Source organism: Lagopus muta, chromosome 23 (assembly GCF_023343835.1).
Source record: "Lagopus muta isolate bLagMut1 chromosome 23, bLagMut1 primary, whole genome shotgun sequence".
Lineage (NCBI taxonomy): Eukaryota > Metazoa > Chordata > Aves > Galliformes > Phasianidae > Lagopus > Lagopus muta.
In genome coordinates this window covers 4,954,403-4,975,723 of record NC_064455.1, presented here as the reverse complement: position 1 = coordinate 4,975,723, position 21,321 = coordinate 4,954,403, and the positions used below count along the sequence as shown (strand labels likewise).

General features: G+C 44.5%; 1 protein-coding gene across 2 annotated transcripts in view; it reads right to left on the bottom strand.

Moving 5' to 3' along the window:
• The window catches only part of CSMD2 (CUB and Sushi multiple domains 2), a 229,936-nt gene that overhangs the window by 197,977 nt on the left and 10,638 nt on the right, over positions 1 to 21,321 (bottom strand). For both annotated transcript variants that reach the window (XM_048969227.1, XM_048969228.1), the window contains exons 3-4: positions 13,320 to 13,536; positions 435 to 547 (exon numbers count right to left, since the gene is read on the bottom strand). In XM_048969227.1, the coding sequence (XP_048825184.1) occupies positions 435 to 547; positions 13,320 to 13,536 (330 nt within the window). The remainder of the gene's footprint in view (positions 1 to 434; positions 548 to 13,319; positions 13,537 to 21,321) is intronic.

Below are 21,321 nucleotides of genomic sequence, written 5' to 3'. Positions count from 1 at the left end.
ATGACTTCCAAGAGAAATGGAAGAGATGCATGAAGAAAAAAAAAAAAAAGCAAAGAGAATGGAAAAAAAAGTGCTGCAACCTCTAAACATCCTTTGCATTCCTCTGCGCTCCCCATGAGCTCTGCTGTAAATCCCATAAATCCCGCTGGCTGCAGCCTTGAGGATCCCACTGCCAAATTCCACTCCTGCCTCAGTCACTCTGGAGTTGCTGCTGGACTAAGATTTTAAGCACAAATGCAAAGGAGAAAAATGCATTTCCCCTTGTAAAGGGTGAGAGATTTGAATCGGGTGTTTTGTCCTAGATTAAGCATTGGCACATGGGTATATATGTGCGTATAAACACTTCTTGTGGTATAAACTCCACACTTCAGCTTCTCATCCTGCCATAAGAGGATGCACACATGATTCAAGACAGGTTTGCACTGGGCACTTACCTTCATAGTTTGCCTGGAAGCCTTGAGCACTGACTGCATAGTCGCTCACAAGCCACAAGGACAGCACGACCCCCGTACTCACTATAGGAGCAGGCAGCTGGAAACCCGTTAACCTGGAAGAAAATCAAGAGGAAGATTACACTCACCACTGCCCTTCACCTCCCCACACAGCAACAAGCAGGGCAGCTGCCGCCTGGCCAACACAGCATAGCCTGAAAGGGCTGGGAAATCCCAAGAGACAGAAGGAGAATGGCTAACAGCTCCTTAGGAAGGGACATGCAGAGGTTGAGTCAATTACACAGCTGTTCAGCTAATGCTGGGCAAACCCATCCTGGGCTTGCAACCCCTCCTGGCTTTCCACAGGAACTACTCATGTACTCCATCCAGCATAACACTGCAGAAATGCCACTTTCCATATGCATCTCTGCCCTCCCCCCTTGCAGACTCAGAGCTAAATGGCAACTTAATTTTATTACAGAACTTACTTTTGTAATGTTTTATTTGTAACGCTTTATTAGATGGCAGACACCAAATCCCTCTCACTATATTGACACAGCCCAAGAACTAATGTACATTCCTTACAAACAATCACAGTTTTATAACTTATAATCCATCTCCCCACACAAGGCTAAGGTGATTTACATAATAGATTTACATAAGGTACAAACGCGCTGCTGTAAGAGAAAGCTGTAAGAGAAAGCCTAATCCTTCTTACTCACGCAGACGCTCATCCCACATCTTTTATACAGCAGTTACATCTTTTTTCCTGTTCCATGAGAAAGATGCTTGCAACACAGACAAGTGATGCCTCACAAAGCACACCTACAGAGATTTATCCCATTCACCTCCTGTATCACAGCTCCGCTGAACAACCCTTAGCACTGGGGCCACCCACCCTCGCCAACCAGGGGCCAGCACAGCCAGTCCCACCCCAGCAGCTTCTCCTTCAATCTGCCCCCAGCCAACTTACAGAGACAGTAAGTGAACCTCCCTCACTGCTCTTATTCCATCCCCAACTCGGTGAGCTCCAATATTTATGTCAAACAGATTGAACTGACTAATGAAAGCTGACATGCTCTGCCTTTGGAACCTTATTAAAGCAAAAATGTTCAGTTGCTGGCAAAATTCATGCACTTGCCAATGATGGCAGATGATTTGATGTCAGCAAAGAAACAGTTCCCAGCTCCCAGCATAAAACCCATTGTCTACGCAAGTTGAAAGAACAATTGCTGCTGTTTATTACAGATTTAAAGCTTCCAGTTTTTTCTTAGGATTCAGACAGTTTTGCTGTTGTATGATCAATGGATATTAGGATGTTACAACCACAAAATAAACAAGAGAGTTAGGCAAAGTGGACTATGATAACAAGAGAGAATAAATGGAAGGCTTACCCTTATGCTGGGCTCACCTAAAAAACACCAGAAGGAGGGATCTCCAGACAAGATCCTTCCCCACTGGTAGCCAGCTCTGAAATAGGTCTAGGAGGGCTGCAGCCTGGCTCCACCCCTTCCAGCAGCACAGGTGAATTGCCTTCACTTGTGCTCCTCTGGCTGGCTCATGGCTCAGGCGATCAATCAGAGGTTCAGGCTTTGACTCAGTAGTTCCCATACAGCTGTGCACAGAATTAAAGGAGAGTGCCACAGTTTTACTGTGCAACTTAGCTGCAATGGCTGATGGAGACGCCGACGTCCCCAAAAACACCAAGCAACGTACAGATGAGTTTTACTAAAAACAGAAAACAGAACCTGGTGGTTTTTCTCCCCAGCTAACCACCACACACTGCTTCATCATTACCCAGGGATCAGTTACCAAAAGCCTGTGCTTTTTATTTTGAGCAGATCTGTCCTGAGTGAAGGTTTTTGCATCTCGGATTCAGCTCACAGCGCGCACCAGGACGACTCCACTCTGCAGATGTTGATTTTAATTCAGGGCAACATTTACATGTCTGCTTACCTGTAAGCAAGTGCACACGTCCCAGAGGAGACAATGGGAATTAAGTGCTCCTGAAACAAAATTGCCCTTAAGCATATATTCATGCATTGTAGTTACAGGGTGCTTAAAGAGAAGAATGGTCTGTGCACAGGGGCACGACATTGAGGCAGAAGTTTGGCCTCAGTCTTTCCACAGATTCCACACTGTTTGAAGATGTTTCCATGGGCACCCAGGACTTTCAGAAATTGTAGAAGAAAAAAAAAAAAACAACCAAACCCAACCATCTCTTCACATCCTGAGTTTCCTATGTTCCTTTGTAGAAGGTATCCCTGGAACAGCAGCAAGAAGCAGTTCAGAAGGCAACCAATGCCATCCTGCCCCTCACACTAGACATCAGAAATGTCCCCATTAATGCTACACCTAGGAAGAAGCAGGAAACTTTGCCTCAATCAAGTATTTATGCAGCAACTCCTATCCTTTCTACAGCTAATTTTCATATCTTCTACAATGACAGCCTGCATGAGAAATGCCATGAAATTCCACATGGCCTCCACTACAAGCAGCTGCAGTCAGAGAAGTTATGACTTTCCTCTCAACCCCTCAACCAACATGTGCAGCAAACTTCTCCCATCTGATGTCCTCAACTTCTCCAAGTAAGTAAGAGCACAGGCAATATTCAAGGAATGGGAACTTCACTAACAAGGCTCTGCCCAGATGCCATCCATAAGCCCCAGCACTGCTGTCCTCAGCCTGGAGAAGCCCAGCCTGCACCACATCCCTCCAGTCCCACACCTCCTGCCTAAACCTGCAGCCCAGGCAAATTCAAAGCGTGGGTATCGTGTCTGCAGACAATATGAAGTCATCCCCAAATGGCCTCATGCACGAAACAGTCATTCTGACATCACCGTGATTTAGCGTGGCAATAAAAAAAGATGTATACAATAATAGGAGAGAGGAAAGCAGCAAACACTGTCCCTTGTTTTCATTAAGGGCTGGAACAAGAAGGTGAGGGCAGTAATAAGAACACAAATTATCTCCCATTCCTTCTGTATCTCTGGCCAAATGGATTATGGAGTCATTATCCCCTTAAGTTGCTTGGGGGCCAATGCTGATTGTGTGAGCTTTTCAATGTGTTTTCCATTGGCTTCATTCTGCTCCTGCAGTGGGGAACCAAACTAAAGCAGTGCCAGAAGCACCACTTGCTAAGCTAAGTGCACAGCAGGTCGCAGCACCAAACCCCTCTGCTCGTGTGCCCACCTCCACCTGTTGCATATTGTCCTGCTCCACTGTACCAAGTACAGCAACATCACAGACTGTGACGCAGGCTCCCATTTTGGAATGCAGGTGCCATAATTAAAACAGAGCACATTATTTTTCTGGTAGGATGCCCACCATCAGCTCAGACTGCAATCAAAATAGTTATTGCAGCTGGCAATCCAACAGCCTTCAAAGCATAAATGCTAGAGAAGTGTCTCAGAACATCTAATGAAAATGCATTGGATTGCATCGTTTAAACCAGCATTAAATTACACTACACCATACTTCAGTGATTTTTTCCTGTATCTAATTTGAAGGCACCTATTAAAGAAATTTCCCATCAAATGAACCACTCTCTTCACCACATACAGTCAAAACAAGATGTGGTCTGACCCCCCTTGCTATCCCCAGGACAATTTTCAAGTAAAGTTGGGCGTAAGGGACTGCCTTAAGGAAGCACTCCAGAGCATGAGTTGCTCTATGGAAAACTAAGAGGGGAATCAGAGCAAGTCCTCCAGCACTGAGCTCCTGCTCACCAAGCAGCCAATACAGGCGATGGAGAGGAGAGTTCATGATGTACAAAGCTGATCCATTACCGACTGGTGCCAAGAGGAAAAGCCCAATAGCTTCCCATTGACCTGGAATTGAATTTCATGTCTTTAGCATTCAGTTAGACAGCTGGCTGATGTAAACACAGAACTACGAGGGAACTTGCTAGTTTCAAGGAGGCTACCTTGGAGACTGAATAAGTGAAAGATTGTTCATCTCACACCAACAACTTTCTCAATTTTGATGAAACCAACGTGCAAGCATTCTGCTGCCAGAAGACCACCTTCAGAAACGTGTGCATGTTTAAATATTAAAGCCTTAGGAAAACAAGAAACAGAGCCTCATTTAAAGTCAGTGGTGACTAACAAATATCCTCCTCTAGGCTGCCTTGTGAACTGCCTCATGGAATATGTCAAGAACAATAAAAGAACAGATGCCAGAGATCAGGGAATTTATCCACAACAACCCAACCCCAGCACAGCACAGACACCCCCACAAGTAGATGTTTCATTTCAGAGCAGCCGTGGTGGCTGCAGGGTGAAACGGCCAATGGAAAGAGATGGAGACCATCTTGGCATTCCTCTAATACACAACTTCTACAAACTGCAGACATGATTTATGTCTGGAACCAAGATGCTTTTCTTTTGGAGTCAAGCTCAACCAGACCCAATGCACTGCTGTATTTTTCTTCCTGAGACAGCACAAAGTCAGCATCCCTTCAGCTCCTGCCCACTGACAAATGCAACGCCCTGATTTCTCAGGAAGTTTACCTACCCTTTGCAAACAGCCCTCAATCTAACTTGATACAATCAACCCCCTCCATGCCAACATGACTTAAGCAGCAACTGCATTTTCCCTTCTCCAAGCCAAGGATAATTCATCAAGCCACAAGAGTCCTCTGCTTACCTCTGACACTGACAAAGGCTTCATTAACTAACACGGTCTCCAGGGACAGTCGCAGGGCTCATAAATTCCAGCCTGGATGGATTTCTCTGCTCATTTAAAATGAGTTTTGGGTGAATTCCCACTAGAAAAGTATTATTTATAGGGCCTAAAGCCTGCACAGCCATTTCAAATACCTGGGGCCTTCATGGCTCTCAAGCTATGAACAGGAACTAAGCATCAGATTTCAATAAATGCCATTTTTCCAGCGTATGGAAAAAAAGTAGAAAACTCCCAAGTTCACAGCTTTCCTGTCACATCCTTTCCATGCACATTTTGCCTTTACTTCCTCAGATAACAGAGAAATGAGCAAACTTTGGCAGCTGTATCTCTGGTCCTTATTATTACAAACTCAGAAGAACAGCACAAATTATCAGAAAGGTTCACCAAATTTTAGCAACCTCTCAGCAAATCAGATCTGATATTCTGAGTAAACAGCAACAAGATTGGCCACAAACCAAGTAAGGCTCAGCAGCGTTAACTCAAAAGTTGGCAGATTTGGGTTATTTACGACTTTCTTCAGAAAGAGTCATTAGGGGTGTGAAATCCAGTTGCTGGGGGACTCAATGCTGCATGTGATGCAGCTGATGAAAAGCAAGTATCAGCATACTGGGCGTGCTGTAAATACCTCAATATTCACACCATTAGTTCTTCTGCTGCATGCTGTGGGGGGGAAAAAATAAAAGTGCCTTAAAGAATAAGAACTTTAAACAGATACAGATGCTCAAAACCAACTTTAAATGTGGAAAAGATGTGGGAACGAATGTAAAAATTCTCAGGCTGCTTTCTGAGCCTGTTCCCCTGGAGGACAGCTGGTGAGATCACAGCAGTGCAAGGCACAGCCAATGCCCTCAGAAAAGCCAGCCATGATGTAGGCAATCCTGCTGACCCCATATGTTCCTTCTGAGCTCCAGGTTCAGCAGCACTCAATCTCCTGGCTCGGACTGCAGAGGCTCTGGGTCACACTGCAACAACTGCAGACACCATTAAGAACAAAATGCTGTAGCTCATAAAGTGAGCGGGTGTTTTGCTTCATTTTCATTTCTTGTCCATCCAACACAGAAGGTCTTTGCCCAAGCATCTGTGAGTTTGGCTGTTCTCTTTCTGGAGCAGCAAAATGTCAGTTTGAAAAGAGGCTGACGATCAGTTCTATCTAGCCAACAAGATGGAATGGTAAATTATCTTTCTAGCCAAAAGAACGTACACACTGCAATCAATAATGCCAAGAGAATATTCTTCCCTTTTGGGCATTGGTACAAACACATTCTAAAAAGAGAAAATATTTTCAACCCCAGGCAGTCGCTTTATTTCCCAAAAAGATCCCCATCAACGATTCAAAAAGGCTCCTGCAGGACAAAGCAAAGCAACCCAGGACAAATGCTGCGCAAGGAGGACATCGCCTGCCCTTAACGGCTCCCTTGGTGAACATCTGCTGGTGGGAGCTGCTCTGTTCTCAGACCCCTCCAGCAGGAGCTGTGTCTGGGTATGCAGCACACTGAGCACAGCACGAGCATCGGCCTGATGGAGCAGCATGCTGCTGCTGATGCCCCAGGAGCACAGCAACTTGTCCTCAAGTATCATTTCTAACCTCACCGTTTAACAGAGACCGTGGGATTGTTATCATAAATCCTCTAGGAGCACAGACAGGCTTTTGCTCTAAGTGTCAGCAGCTAACAAAGCCAAGGAATTCTCAGGGAACGTTACGTTTTCCAGGAGCAGGAGCTCAATGGATCTTAAGGCTGATCTTAAATGATCTTAAGCCTGCCTGTTTAGCCACGTGAATAAACCCAGAACATGCCGGGCATCCAGGAGGGTGAGTGTATGGAGGCATAATCAAGCAAAAACTTTAATTATGGCTTTGTTACCAGCCATGCAACCCTATTCCTCCTGCTCTCCCCATCTGAATCTCCCGAAGCTGAAGCCACACAACTGTGAAGAGCCGAAGCTGACATGCAGAGTGACTCTGGGTCTCAGCTGCCAACTCTGTGCATCCCTCCGACTCCTGACGCATACACAAGCAGGGTTTGAGCTCTGCTTCAGACATCGGCCTTCAGAGGGAACCTTCACTTCTCCCAGGTGAATGTTAAGCAGCAGCAGAAGGCAGGAACTGTTCTGCCCAGGTGACCCCAGGACAGCAGCTCAGTGGTGAGCTCTGATCCTCCTGGGGATGGACACAAACTGCAGCCTCACTACTGACCAGAGGACAGCTATGCCTCCTTAGAATTTAATCTGTAATTGTACACAGTAATGAAACTTAACAGCAATAGGAAAGAAGGAAACAGCAGAAATTTGCTTTCCATAAATCTAAATTAAAGGGAAGCATCCAAATGGCACAAATAAGTGATGCAAGTTGGCCTCCGTAACCAATGCAGTAAAAACCAACCAACAAAACAGGTTAATAAGGGATGTGATTCTCAGATGTGCCTGACGATGAAACAGCCTGAAACAAAAAAAGTTTCTGATGATGAAGATCTATCTAAAAAGAGTACAGTATTGATTCACGTTATACCTAATTCTCTGTTCACCTGCACCTTCAGTGAATGCTGAGTACCAAGCAGAGATGAGATGAACCATGCAGATAAATGGTGGAGTTTAGAGGAGATCCCAGCTCCAGGAACGCTTGATGCACTGGAGACAAAAAGCCTCAGTCCCAGCAGCATCACAGCCTTCACTTTGCATCAGCCACTTCTGCTTCCACTTCTCCTCCTCTGCTACGAACACATGGGCTGCAAAGAACTCCAGCATGAGGCTGTCGTGCTACAAACCTGCACAGCTTAAGGACCCAATTCCAGTGGAAAAAAAATCTGTGTAAGAAATACTAAGACAACATTTCACACTTCAGTTTGCACATGGATTGGTGACAACAGCTACCAAACAGCTCAAGTGGAAATATTTCTCCTCCTCCCAAACCCTCTAATTCCACCATAGCAGCAGTCATCAGCTGCAGGACTGTGTATTATCAGGTAACTGAAGATGTCAGGGCAATTACTGCACCTTTGGACAGCAGAAGCCTTTATGTCTTCTGCACAGTTATGAGACTGCAAAAAGGCAATTATACTCCCTAAGAAAAAAAGACCGGACGTCAGCAGCCTTGTGCCACACCAAAACACAATTCTGAGAGCCTGAAGGGAGTCACAGCCCACCCTCTGCTGCCCAACAGGAGCGTAATGAATTAGAGGCAATGGGCACTGCAGATTTGTCAATTTTCCATTTGAGTCTGCAAGTAATAGCACTCCACAATTTCATTGTATCTTCAATGATCTAGTAAGATTGTATCATCTCCTGTAGTCTTTCATTAATTCTGATAAAAGAGAAATACGCATTGACTGGAGAGATGCTTTGCCTGAGAAACTCTCAAGGTCAGACATTAAAGTGAAATAAAATAATTCCTTGACCTGGAGACTTACTGCATCCAAAAAAGCCTCCCTTCAGGAGGAAGGCACAGCTCAAGTTTGTTTTGTGCACTGAGTCTTTTCCCACCCCAGCAAACAGGCCCTCCAAGGGAGTTTTTAAACATTCTACAGCTACAACTTCCACAAATAAAGCTGTGCCATTTTACAGATGGAAACAACCACTAACCTACAGCTGCTGACACACTGTGCTGCCTAAGGCAGCTCACTGAGCCTCCCCGTGCTGCTGTCTGCTCTTCCCTATAATATAAGAGGCCTCAAAGCACTGATGGGGAGGTGAGAAGCACCAGGCAAAGTCAGTAGATGGGTTCAATTTCTCTCCCTTCACTGCTAAAGACAAAGCTTTCAAACTCATCTCCCTTGCTCTGACCCCAGCAGCTCGCCCACTGCCTTCGTAAATTGCTACTCCTGCTAAATGAATTAAAACTCCACGTCTACATCAATGACTTCTATGGACTGCAAACATCCACAGCCGCATCGTTTTGAACACCACACACATAAAAAGATAATCAACTTTCCCACTATCGGACATTCAGTAGCAAAACAACTTTGATAAGGCAAAGGAGCAATCCCAGGAGAGCCATTACAGCTCCCACCTTGTCCATGTATTTTACCTGGAGCACCAGTTCTGGGCACTGCAGGATCTATAGTCGTAAATAAGATCACATTTAGAGCTCACAACACTCTGCTTCTGCTGTCTAAACGCTATTAACACTCAGCCTGAAGTTCTTGTGCTCAAGAAACGTTTAGATGTTGTACTACAGGACACGCTCTAGTGGGGAAATATTGGTGGTAGGTGGAGTCTTAATTAAATCTATTAGACGTTACCTAATTATAGGGAATCCTTCTGTGCTCAGCTTACCTTAATATGAAGCAAGAGTCATTGTCAAGGATTTCTAGTAGATTTTCACCCATAAACACCATTAATCAGCAGTTTAGTGGGAAAACAAACCACTCATGGTTTGGATAACAGCGATGCTTTAAGGCTCAGCCACAGAGAGCCCCTGCACTGAGCACACAGCAGGAACAGCCGTATCTGGAAAAAACTCCAGTCCAAAAATCCTCCTGCCCCAATTCCACTGTCAGCTTCTGTCACCCATCACAAAAACATGACCTAATAGAAATACAGGGAACACAAACAGCCCTAAATGCTCTTGCATTTACCCCGTTAGCTCTCCAAAACTTTCAGATTTCCTTGCACCAACTGTCCCTCTCATCACCGCTATCTGACAGTTCTAAGATCAAACAAAATACTTCATCTTGCAACCAATTAAACATGGCCAAAGAGATGTTTTTTACCTACACATTGTTGACATTCTTCCCCTCAACAAACCACTGTACATTCTATTTGCCTTTCCTGGATATTTTAAGAGTTTTTAGATGGAAGAGTACAAATCTGATTTTCTCCACCCATCAGTCCTATACAGAGTGTAAACCCCATAGCTTCCATCACAAAAAACATGTGAAATGGCTGACTTATTGAATACATTGCAAACACACTTTCCCATCATCTTAATTACTTGAAGTTTCAGGCCTGCACTAAGTTAGCAACTAATTAAAGATTCTTACATTAAGATCACCCTACAAATCATCAGCATCAGACGAAAACGTTTGAAGATGGCACGTGGCCTCACTTCTCTACTTTCTTGTCAGCTACTGTCTGGTTATGTCACGTCCCCACAGTCAGATATGAAAAGGTGCAAAGCAGCTCCCAAATCCCACAGCAATCTAAGATCCAAAAATAACTCCAAATATTCAAATTTCAGTCAGGTCTCTGCTGAGCTGCTAAGCCCAGCGCGGTGGGAAAGCAATCAGGAATGGAACCTGATTGGAGCATCCCCTGCACAATGGCAATCAGCGAAGCACAATGGGAATTCACAAGAAGTGTTCTTGAGCAACTGCAGCTTTCAGATCCGACCTCCAGTGGCAGTTCAGGAACTCAAAGGATGGGAGTTTGGGACAGCTTGGTCTGGTGAGCTCATGCAGCTCAGGAGAAGGAAAGCCACGTGCAGAGAAGAGAAGTTACGAATCTGATGGTTGAGAACACAGCTCTGCTATGCAAGCCAAGGAGAGAAAAATCTGCATCTTTCCACGTTCTCAGGATCCAAGGAAGATTCTGCTACAACGGTCCCTGCTTGTGGTGCTGTCACTGATAAAAGCCCCACAGTGAGGGGAAAAAGCAGAATCATTGAATCAGGATGAAGAAGCAAGGGCTCTGAAGCAAGCTCCCATTCTACCAACCACAGCAAAGTCATAGCAAGAGATGGCAAGATTCCTGCACGTCTAAATTAAGACACTGGAACACATTTAATATTCACATACTCATCACAAACACGCAGTGCAAATTCCCTAATATACAGTAAAGCAGTTTATTAGCAAATGTCTCATTGGATTAAGTCTGCTCTTATTCTATTAGGCAACTTTCACACCACATTAAATTGCATGACAACAGGGTGTTTGCCAGCACACGATGAAGGCAATCATTAACCCTTCCTTAGGAAGGCACAGGCAAAAGGCATAGGTGTGACATTGAGCCATCAGACTGGAGGGACTCTTAGCAATATAGGCCTGAAATGGAATATCAGGGTTTAGAGAGAATTGTAGCATCCTCCATCTCTCAGCACATCAACACGTAAACCACTCATTTATACCCAGATCACTCACTTCTCCCAGTCAAGACCTACTGAAATAAATCAGCGATGCTCAATAATACAAGCTTGAGTGGGAGAAGCAGGGAGGCACGGTTCCTGTCTTTGTTAACTGTTTTGTTCACAGGCCTTGAACAACAGTGAACAAAGCAGTTACCTTCTCTATAGAAACAGCTTTTCTTTCCCTTTTGTATGCTTGCTTACAGCTTATTATGGCTCACCTCCTGGTAGCACCAGCTTTGATGAATGATGTGTGGTCATCCATCTTCAGGTGCTGCAATTCAGTGATGAATGGAGTACATTTGGAAAGCAGTCCAAGAAAAAAAAAATTGATAGCCAAAGGGGAAAAAAAAATGAAGAAAGAAAAAAAAAAAAGTCCAATGTTTGGCAACAGCTTCAGAGCTTAATGAAGTAAAATGGATGTGTGAAAAAATATGAGCTGAACAAAGAGATCAGACAGGAAACAGCACAGAGGAGCAAGATCCAGGTTTTGCAATCACTGATCTAGAAACATACGGGAGAAAACACAGGTGTCCATCATGTATGAGCCCAAATCTCATTGACTTCTGTAAGCCCCCTGCAAGTGCTTTCAGTTCTCTAGAAAACTTTCACAATACCCTTTTCTGTTTATTTCACTTTCCTCCGTGGCACACCACCAACTGAATGCATCACCCACTCATTAGAGATGAAATTCTCACGTTGCTTTGTGCTCCTGCAAACTTGCATATGCTTCAAGTCGTGCAAAACATCCGTCAGTGATGCAGAGGATCTGATTTGTCTCCTGCACCTTCCCCAAAAATGCAAGTCCACACACTAACAGGCAGCAGCCAAGCTGCACCTCAGAGGTTTGTTGTACCAATGGACTGTATCACGATGCCCTTGCTGGTACTTCAGACCATAACATATTATGCTGAAGAGCAGCTCAGGGCAATAGCTGGGCACAGTTATTCTACTGCATCCTACTGATTTACTCCACCACAACCCCACTTCTGAATTCATTTCATTCATGGATTTTGCTTCTTCAGCAGAACCTCCCACTGACACGCAGGGGGCAAAAGGAAACAGCTGGCACTGCTGATGAGCAAAGCCATTCATTGGGGTGCCTCTAAGGGCAAGAGGTGCATGTAAAGTTTCATCAGCAGAATTATACGCTAGCTGTGGGCATCCTTCACGTAATATCTGAAGCAAAGCACTACCTTACCTTCTGCTTAAGTGATGAGGTCCCATAATTAGGATGATTCTAAAGAATGGTTGCTAGGTGAATATTTATTTATATAACTGTACATAAAAAGCTGATTTTTCTCCAGTGTTTCTAATTCAGATTATACAGTTGTGCTGGAGAAGATACTGAGGTCAAAGGACCCCTACTAAAATAGTTTGAAGTAAAACTTCCAGAACTGTCCACGTCCAGCATCCCAACCAGGATTCTGACACTAGATGCCACCACTGGTCCCTCTCTGAGCACATCACTATCAGATATCAGCAGCAATCAGACACCACATCACACAACGATAGTCATATTCTCCACAACATATAGGAGTCATTACTCCTCCAAATGGAGGAAACTAGCATACCATTCAACAGCTGCTATACAGTAATGCATTATTTTCCATAATCAGCCTCTCGTTAACTTTTTATTTCAGGATGGTACTCTGAAGTCTTAGAAATCAAACTCCATGGAGGGTCTTCATACTAAACTATCTTACTCGATAACTCTTTACCCCGAAAGATCCATCAGTTCAGTCAGAAGTGAGAGAATATCACCCCAGTCCAGCTGATGGGCAAGCCACAGATTCAGTAATTTGGCTAATTCCCCACACAGCATTTGGCAGAGATATAAACTGAAGCCCATTATCCGTCCTCCCACTCAGAGAATCTCCTTCAGATTGAAGGAAGCTCCTCTGCACATTAGCTTTGCTTCCCTCTTGCTCCATTTTCTAATTAACTTCTCTGGATATCTGGAATGACTTTTGATAAATCATTACTGTCAGGCATTCAGAGAAACATATCAAACTTTATCAGAGATAAGAAAGCAAAAGAGCTGTAAGAACTGCTCATGAAGAACCCCAGTTTACTGCTGGATGCATTTAATCCTACTGGCAGAAATAGGAATAGGTTTATAAGCATCTCTATAGTAGACAATATACCTTGTTCTCAGGTTCCCCTGCTGAGGCAGTCCATCGTAGATAGATAATACATCAAAATCTTCCTCTAACGCAAAGGACTGGAAAACAAGCTGTATCCTGTTCTTCTCCTCAGCAGTGATTGTCCACGTGCAGTTTGCATAATTTGGATATCCATACGGAAAGCCTGGACTCTGTATTGTCCCATTCGGGCCATGCAAAATGTGACTGCAGTTCTGGGCTGGTGAAAGAGAAGACAAAAGTACAAGTCAAACGGCGCAGAATACAAATCCAGCATCATCTCCATCGAAACAGGTCATGCAGGATTCTTCCCACTGAATTTGTTCTTCCCCAGGCATTCTTGGTCATGATGAACACACCAACATAGCACCTGTCTGTCCCCCCTGTGTGAGCTCAGGCCCCAGACACAATCTCCTGTATTTAAAGCTGTGCTCAATCCTTACATCCCCCACCTTGTCAAGGTTGCCATGACTCAGGTGCAGACCTAGCACTTGGATTTGCTGAACCTCACGAGTTCACTGGGCCCATTGCTCAGCCTGTCAGGTCTCTCTGCTGGCATCCCATGCCTCGGGAGCACTGACTGCATCACACAGCCTGGAGTCATCAGCAACCTGCTGAGGGTGCAGGTTAAACACGCAGCAAACATCTGCTGGGCCACATTCTTAAAGCACTGCCCTGACTCCACAGCTGAGGCAGAAACCCCATCCCACATCCACCAGCTAAATACTTCAAGCCTCCCTCCATCAATTTTTCCTTCTCCAAAGGACTACCTGTGAGCACTCCATCCCAAAGATAAAGATCAACTGCCATGATGCACAATTTCCGGATATATGAGAGTTTTTTTCTCTCTCTCAAGGGAAACTAGTACATAAATATGTGCTGGAGACAGCCCAAATGACAAATTCTCCTTAGTGCTTTCCTCTCTTCACTGCTACTTTACCGGAATGTCTTTTGAGGCACAAAGACAAATTCACTCATACAAACTTGGATATCTCTTTGCAGCTGTAATGCAATAATCTTCCACTCACCCACACCAAAATGAAACTGCAGACAGTTTGCAAGGCAACTGCTGTGAAATCAAAAGCAAAGTTTCACCTTTATCCTACAGCCAGCAGACCTGCAGGTCAGCACTGCTGACGTGTGGGCCAGCTTTTCTCATGGATCCTGCCTTGCTTACCCTGCTTATGCATCACCTGAGTTGAAATGAATCAGAGTAGAAATTGCCTCTTTGATTTCTCACTGCTTTTTTCAAGGCAGCAATGGCATTTACACTTCTGAGGGCCAACCAGCTACAGGTAAAGAACTGCAGAGTAAGGCTCATTAAAGCCAATTACAATTAAATTGACCTACTTTGGTGCAAAAAATGCTTAGTGAAACCTGTCTCTGCAGGATGGAGCTCACACCTTCATGAATCTAAAATGGTTAATCATATTTACTACCCGGGGACTCTTTTTGTATCATGTTTATTACATCAGCCAGAGTTACGACAGCCCAGTAATCCGCAGGGGACTGAAGCTGAGCTAGGCACATAACTCATTAACAAGGCCAGACTCCAGTACTTTGCATTGCTGCAGCACCTGGCATCTGCCTCTCTCAGTGCAGTTTGTCAATATAAATGAATACAAGAGTGAATCCTTCCTCCCTCTTTCACCTTAGCTCCATTTCCTTGCAGGATATGTAAGCCAGGCGCCAGCACAGGACTGGGAATGGCACAGAGGGGTAAAATTCAGCCAGGTTTGGTTTAGTGCCTCAGACTGCCAGAAGTCCATCACTTCCAGTCCTCCAGAATTCAATCACAGCCTCTTCTCTTCACCAGACTGGCACACAGTAGGCAATGCGGCAGTTGAATCTCTAGCTACTGCACATGTTTTATCTTAATTGTAAGTAAATATCATCAGAACAATTTAAGGAAAGTGGGAAATTAAAGAGCCTGTATCTCTCCTTTTCCTGATGGTATTAAAGCCACCAGCACTGCATGAGAAAGGAAATTCAAGGTCAGAGATGCTGTGTTCCAAATGTTTCCAAGGTCACAGGAAAGACAACAAGATTTAAGATCAATACAAACTTATGCTGTCCTTGCATAATTAGTGATTAAAGGAAAGAATAAGGCCTCAAACCTAGCTGAATAACAACAAATACATAAGAGAAAATTAGGACGCAGCTCTGTGACATATCCAATCAATCTACTGAAATAATTGCACGTTCATGATTCTGACCAAGATGTGCTCTGCACATCGCTAACAAAGCTGCTCATTGCAAAGAAAAATTAGTTTTCCAAAAGCTGACAATCTGAAAAGCAATATATACTTCATCAACTGTGATAGTAGGGAGCTTCGTTTATATTGGACGCTGATGGAAAAGTCAGCAGGCACAGGAAAGAGATCCAGAAAGCCCAAGAGAATTTATGCATGCTCTGTAATTTGTTTTCAGGTATGAGTTAGCTCAGCTCAGGCTTGACTGACAAAACCTTATCTGAAGTACACGACAAGGAAACACACCATTTCTCCTCTGAATACTTGCAGAAACAATTCTCTTTATCCCTTTGGCCCAGAAGCACGAACAAACAGAGAGGTTTGAAAGGACAACGCCACTCAGCACAATGCAGCTTCGACGAATTCACCTTTGGCAGAGAACATTCCCTCCACTGCCCCCCACTCCCTGCAGCTGACACACACAGAACAACCCCACATCCTCCTCTCCCTCTGCCACTCTTCATCCAAAAGCCAGAACAAGGATGAGAAAGGTGAACGCTGGCAGCGAACGGCTCGGCACCAGCATGACGGTGTAAATATTTGTGTACATCTCCCCCTGCTAATGCTGTTACTCACAGACTCCCACTTTCTGAAGGTAAAACACCAACATGAAACTCATCGGCGGAGATGCGTCTGCGGGCAGCTGTCCTATTTTGTGATGGAGATGGGCAGTCTGAGAACAGAGCTAATTCCAACCCGTGCTCTGCCAACGCAGCCTGCCATTTTCAATTCTGGGAAGTGGTTTATTATGAGGGTGTATCTTTTTAATGACTGCATCAGTGTAATTTTATTGCGGCAGCGCTCGGTTTGTAGACAAGGACAAAAGGCTTGGCACTGCTCAGTGGACAGAGCCTTTCAACCAAAGAGATCTCAATTTGTGGAAGAGGAAAACATCACAACCCAAAAAGATGCATTAGTGGCAGGACTGGGGTTCTGCAGAAAAGCATCTCTTCCAGCAGCACAACCATCACCTCCTCAACACAGAGCTTAAGGCAGCTTCACCCCGCTCAGCTTGCAGCACTTGGTTTCACTTCTAGGCCATATACACAAGATATACATATAGATCAGCTTCACTTCTAGTCCATACACACGAGGAAAAGGATGAAGCATTTACCTTGCATGATGTTCACAGAGGAACCATATTTCTGGCAGAAATAGGGGCTGCCTGCAGTTTTATAACACGCAGTTGATCTATATGCCACAGAACTTAACATGACTGGGCACAAATATCAGCCAAGGACAGCTCTGACTGCTTCCTGCTTGTTGAGCAGGGAAAGCTGCAAACCACTCTGCATGGAACCCATCGGCCTCGTGCCAAGAGAAGGGCAGAGCGCCCCAGAACTCAAAAACTGGAACTTCTGGTAAGAATGGCAGTAATATAAGATGCAGTCTGATGGTAAATGTACCCATTCCCTGTACAAAAGACAAAAGTCCAAGGCTGGTTAACATCTCCCACCTACTTCCAGTTCCGTAAGCTTACCAGGCTGGATCTGGTAGAAATCAAAGCAGCATTTTAACTGCTCAGATGTACACGATATTAATCTCTAGAATGCGATTCTTAGGAGAGAAGAAAACAGAAATTACTTCTGAAGTATTTCCTAAAATGGAACTCCATGCCCTTTGTTTCTCAGCAGAAAAAAAGGAAAAACTAATTTAGCTAACATTGATGTATGGTCACTGCACAATTCAAGGAACAAATATCAAACCATATCTACTGAGTTGCTCTCAGTAGCAGTGGCTGTTGGTGATACATGGCTGCCTTCTCCTCAGTGCAGCAGTGCTCTGTACTGTCAGTTTCTGTAGTTATTGTTACTTAGGAGCAAGTGTTTCTGGTCTGTGTTGTTCCAGCCTACTCAAGGAAACAGACTCATATAAAATACACCTTCCACCATAAAACTGAAATCCATACCCTGCAGACGAGCACATTCCCTTCCAGGCTGCAATGCCAGGGCCAGATTCTGCTCATGCATCAATAACTCCCCAAATTTTTCTATGTACTGCTCAGAATCATTCACCTTCACCACACGAAGATCTTCAAATCAATTTTTTCTTTTTTTTTTTTTTTTTAATATATTTTTAAGCGTTGCTTGATCTGCCATCTAAGGTTAGAAAAAGGCCCCTTTTCCTAAGGTTTATTGTTTTGAATGATTTATCTGCAAGTGACTGTGCCTTCTTACAAAGCAGGCTTCTGGATCTGTACAGACTATCAGAAATCAGAACTAGTTTACCCATAGGCTGCCTTTCATTCTCTTGTTCACACAATTCAAGTGAACGCAGAGGGAAAGTACCTTCATACTTCATAAATTAAGCCTTGTTTCCCTAAGCATTCACCTTTTCATAGTTTTAACTTAACCTGCAGTCTAATATCAAAGCCCAAAGGGTAATAAATAATGCAGAAACATTCCATTAACTATAACTTTTAATCAAAAGCCACTGGATTCAAGAACATCATCAAGGGGATGATTAACATCTCTGATAGCCAGTGCCTTTTTACTGTGAACACACGAAATGAAGAACACAAGGGCAAAGAGCACACATTTTATCTGAATCTAGCTCACACCCCTACTGCCAAGTCCCAGAAGGAATTACAGCATGGGCCTCCAATCCAAAGCAGGACACGAGTTCCATACTACAGCAGATTTGCACAGTACTGTGGGGATATCAGAAACCCAACACAATTCCCAAACCCAGCTAAGTCACCCCTCCAGTCCCAAGGCATTACTTCCTCCCATCCAGCAGTCTCTCTGCCCCATCACCATCTCTGTGTCCCACTTAGTGCTGGCTGAACAGCTTTTCCAACACATCTTGGATGCAGAAAATCCCAATATAATAATTCATTATTACACAATAAAGGCACCTCTACTGAAAACGTTGAGGACAACACATCCAAAACGCTGGAAGTACTGTCACAGATGAACACAACCTGCTCATTGCTTCCTTGTTCAATGATATTTCTGAAGCCCTGGCCAGGTTCTAGACTCCCCAAGCCCTTCCACAGCTGTCTGAAGCCAAGAATAGGCCAGAATGCTGCAGTTTGGGCAGAGACTGAGCAGATCACTGCCCCATCCATATAGAAGGGAAACTGATTGTCATCCCTGCTTGTACATTCCCCTCCTCAGCACCAAGCTGACCTTCTCCCTTAGAAGGGAGGAATAAAAAAGACATAATAAAGCTGAAAAGACTTATTTTTATATTTCACGATTGAACCTCAAAAGGGCATGCAGTTCCAGGAGCAAGATCAAAGGAGTTCTGATATGCTGTCCTGAAAAAATAAAGACAACATCCCATTTCGGGTAACATCAAAAGGCATTGCAGGGCAAAACTTAAATCACAAGAACATGACAGTGCACATATGTCTGTCTTACAGCTTCACAGCAGCCCCTGACATGTTGAGAGGCCAGAGACTTCAACTGCTGGAATGCAATGCCTTGTTGGGTTAAGACAAATTGCTGCAGTGAGTACATGGGTCATGGCAGCAGCTGCCAGATGGTCCCCCGAGGCTGAAGCTCCCTGCTTCTAACAGGAGGACAGGGCAGCATGGCAACTGACCTGACACAGGCTGTCCCCTGCCCTGGAACAGCAGGGACTTCAGGCTTCAAGACCTTTATCAGATTTGTATTTTAAAAGCAGACTGCTATCAAAGGGGGACCTAAAAAATCACACTACCTGGGGCATAGCTGGTAAGGACTTGAGTTGTACTGTGAACATGGCAGCACACCTCCCAGTTGGGTTATCAGAGACATTACTGTGCCATGCTGCCTTCCCCAGGTGCGTGCTCTATCTTTCTCAGCTACTTTAGAAGCACTTACCCCAGCAGATTTATATACCACTTTATTATCTGAAATGCTTACAATCTAAACAGAACCAAAAGCAAGCTAGAGAACAGGACAGGCCTTTAGCAGAAGATTTGCACCAGCGTTTCAGAGATGGCACAACCAGCAAAACTACATCATCTTGTGTTAAGGGGCTGCTCTACAGATGAATCACTGCATAAGTAGATAGACAAAATGATGTCAATATACTCTGTTAAACACAGCAGGAATACATCTACTTTTAATAATCATCTAAGAAAATCCCTGCTATTAATGCTAAATAATCTAAGCAGTATCAAAGTAAATGGAGATGTCTCTGTTTATTAAAGATACATAAATGATTTTTTTTCCCCTCAGTATTTTGTACCAGCAATCTTAAAACCACTGTTCTCTCTGAGCTAGCTGAAGTTCACTAGCTGGAGGCAGATGGGACACACATCCCTCCATACACATCTGATCCAACAGTGCGACAGCAATAGATGCAACGTCAGCCAACATTCCCCGTGTGAGTAAAACAGAACTTTGTTTGGCCAACGCTGATGAGGAACCTGACTTACTGCATTACCAATTGCACACCTCAGCACCTTTTAGTTTTTCAGTTTTCACCATCTTCCCTGGAAACACGGTAACAAAGAGCATCACAATGACTGCTTCATCTGGAAGTGTTTGTAGAACAAAGCAGAAAGATGGGTCTGCCTGGAGCACAACAGGAGAGATTGTTTCCACGCTCTACTGACCCCCAGAGATGGCGTCCAGCCAGGCAGTTTGTTGATGCAAGGAGTGTACATAGAAAAAGAAAACCCTGAACCTTTTAACAATGAACAAAGAGCAGGAATCCCATCAGCAAGGGCAGTGCACTGCAGCTCAGCCAGGGAGCAGGGCTTGGCTTCAGCACAGCTGCTGCTGAGGATGTGCCACGCTGGTATCTCTGCATATCGGTGTGAAACCAGAGCAAGGGATTCTGTTTGAGATTCCTCACGTAAATGGGGAGAGAGTGGGAGGAAGTGTCTGTTGTACAAAGATCTACATCACGCATCCAAACTCAGCGGTACGGCTCCGAGCAGCATTTGTGGCTGGTGCTAAACACAGTCAGGACATTTGACAGCCCCAGCTCCAGGCTGTGCTCTCTGCAAAGGGACCGTGCTGCCCTCCAGTCCTTCGTGATCTCCTGATGAAACTGAGGAACTCACACAGACCATCCGTTATGTGACATCACCTGCTCAGCTCTGAGCGCTATCAGTTATCCCAAATTCAGCCCCAGCGGCTCCTTCTCAAGGGATGCAATTTTCTCCCTTCAAAACTTTCCCTTTCAAGATCATCTCTTAATCAATTCTGACTGCTCCCTGAGCACCACCACTCCTCTACGTTGCCATTGTCAGCATAATAATCACACCAAGCACTTATACAGTTATTTCCATCTTCAAAGCCCTCCACCACCATTAACCAATTAATGCTTATTCTCCTCATGCTGCCTCCAGTGTGAGTAACAGCCTCACCAGGTTCTCCCACCACTTCCCTTCATGGCTTTTTGGTTGCCCAGATATCCTTCACAAATACCACAGCCAGTCTCACATTGCTCAGCTTTGTGCCATTCTCCTGCAGGTTGGTGTTCTACACCTGACAGTTCATCTCAGCTCATCACTGACGTGGAAATCCACAGCAAGGAAACCAACCTGTCAAAAGCATCTGCACAAAGCCCAGACTGACTCCATTCACAGGCAGAATTTTTACTCTCTCAATTTTTAAGGTGCTAATTAAGATCTTATGACCCACAGTACCTGTGGTGTTATTTGCCTTATTAGATATGAAGCATCCACCTGTGAAGTAAAACGTTCCCTTCAAGGCCACCAAGAAGGGAAGTTGTCCCAGGAGAAACCTTTGGCCCAGCTATGAGTTCCCCCAATATTGGCAATTTCACTGTTACACTGATGGAGAATTAAC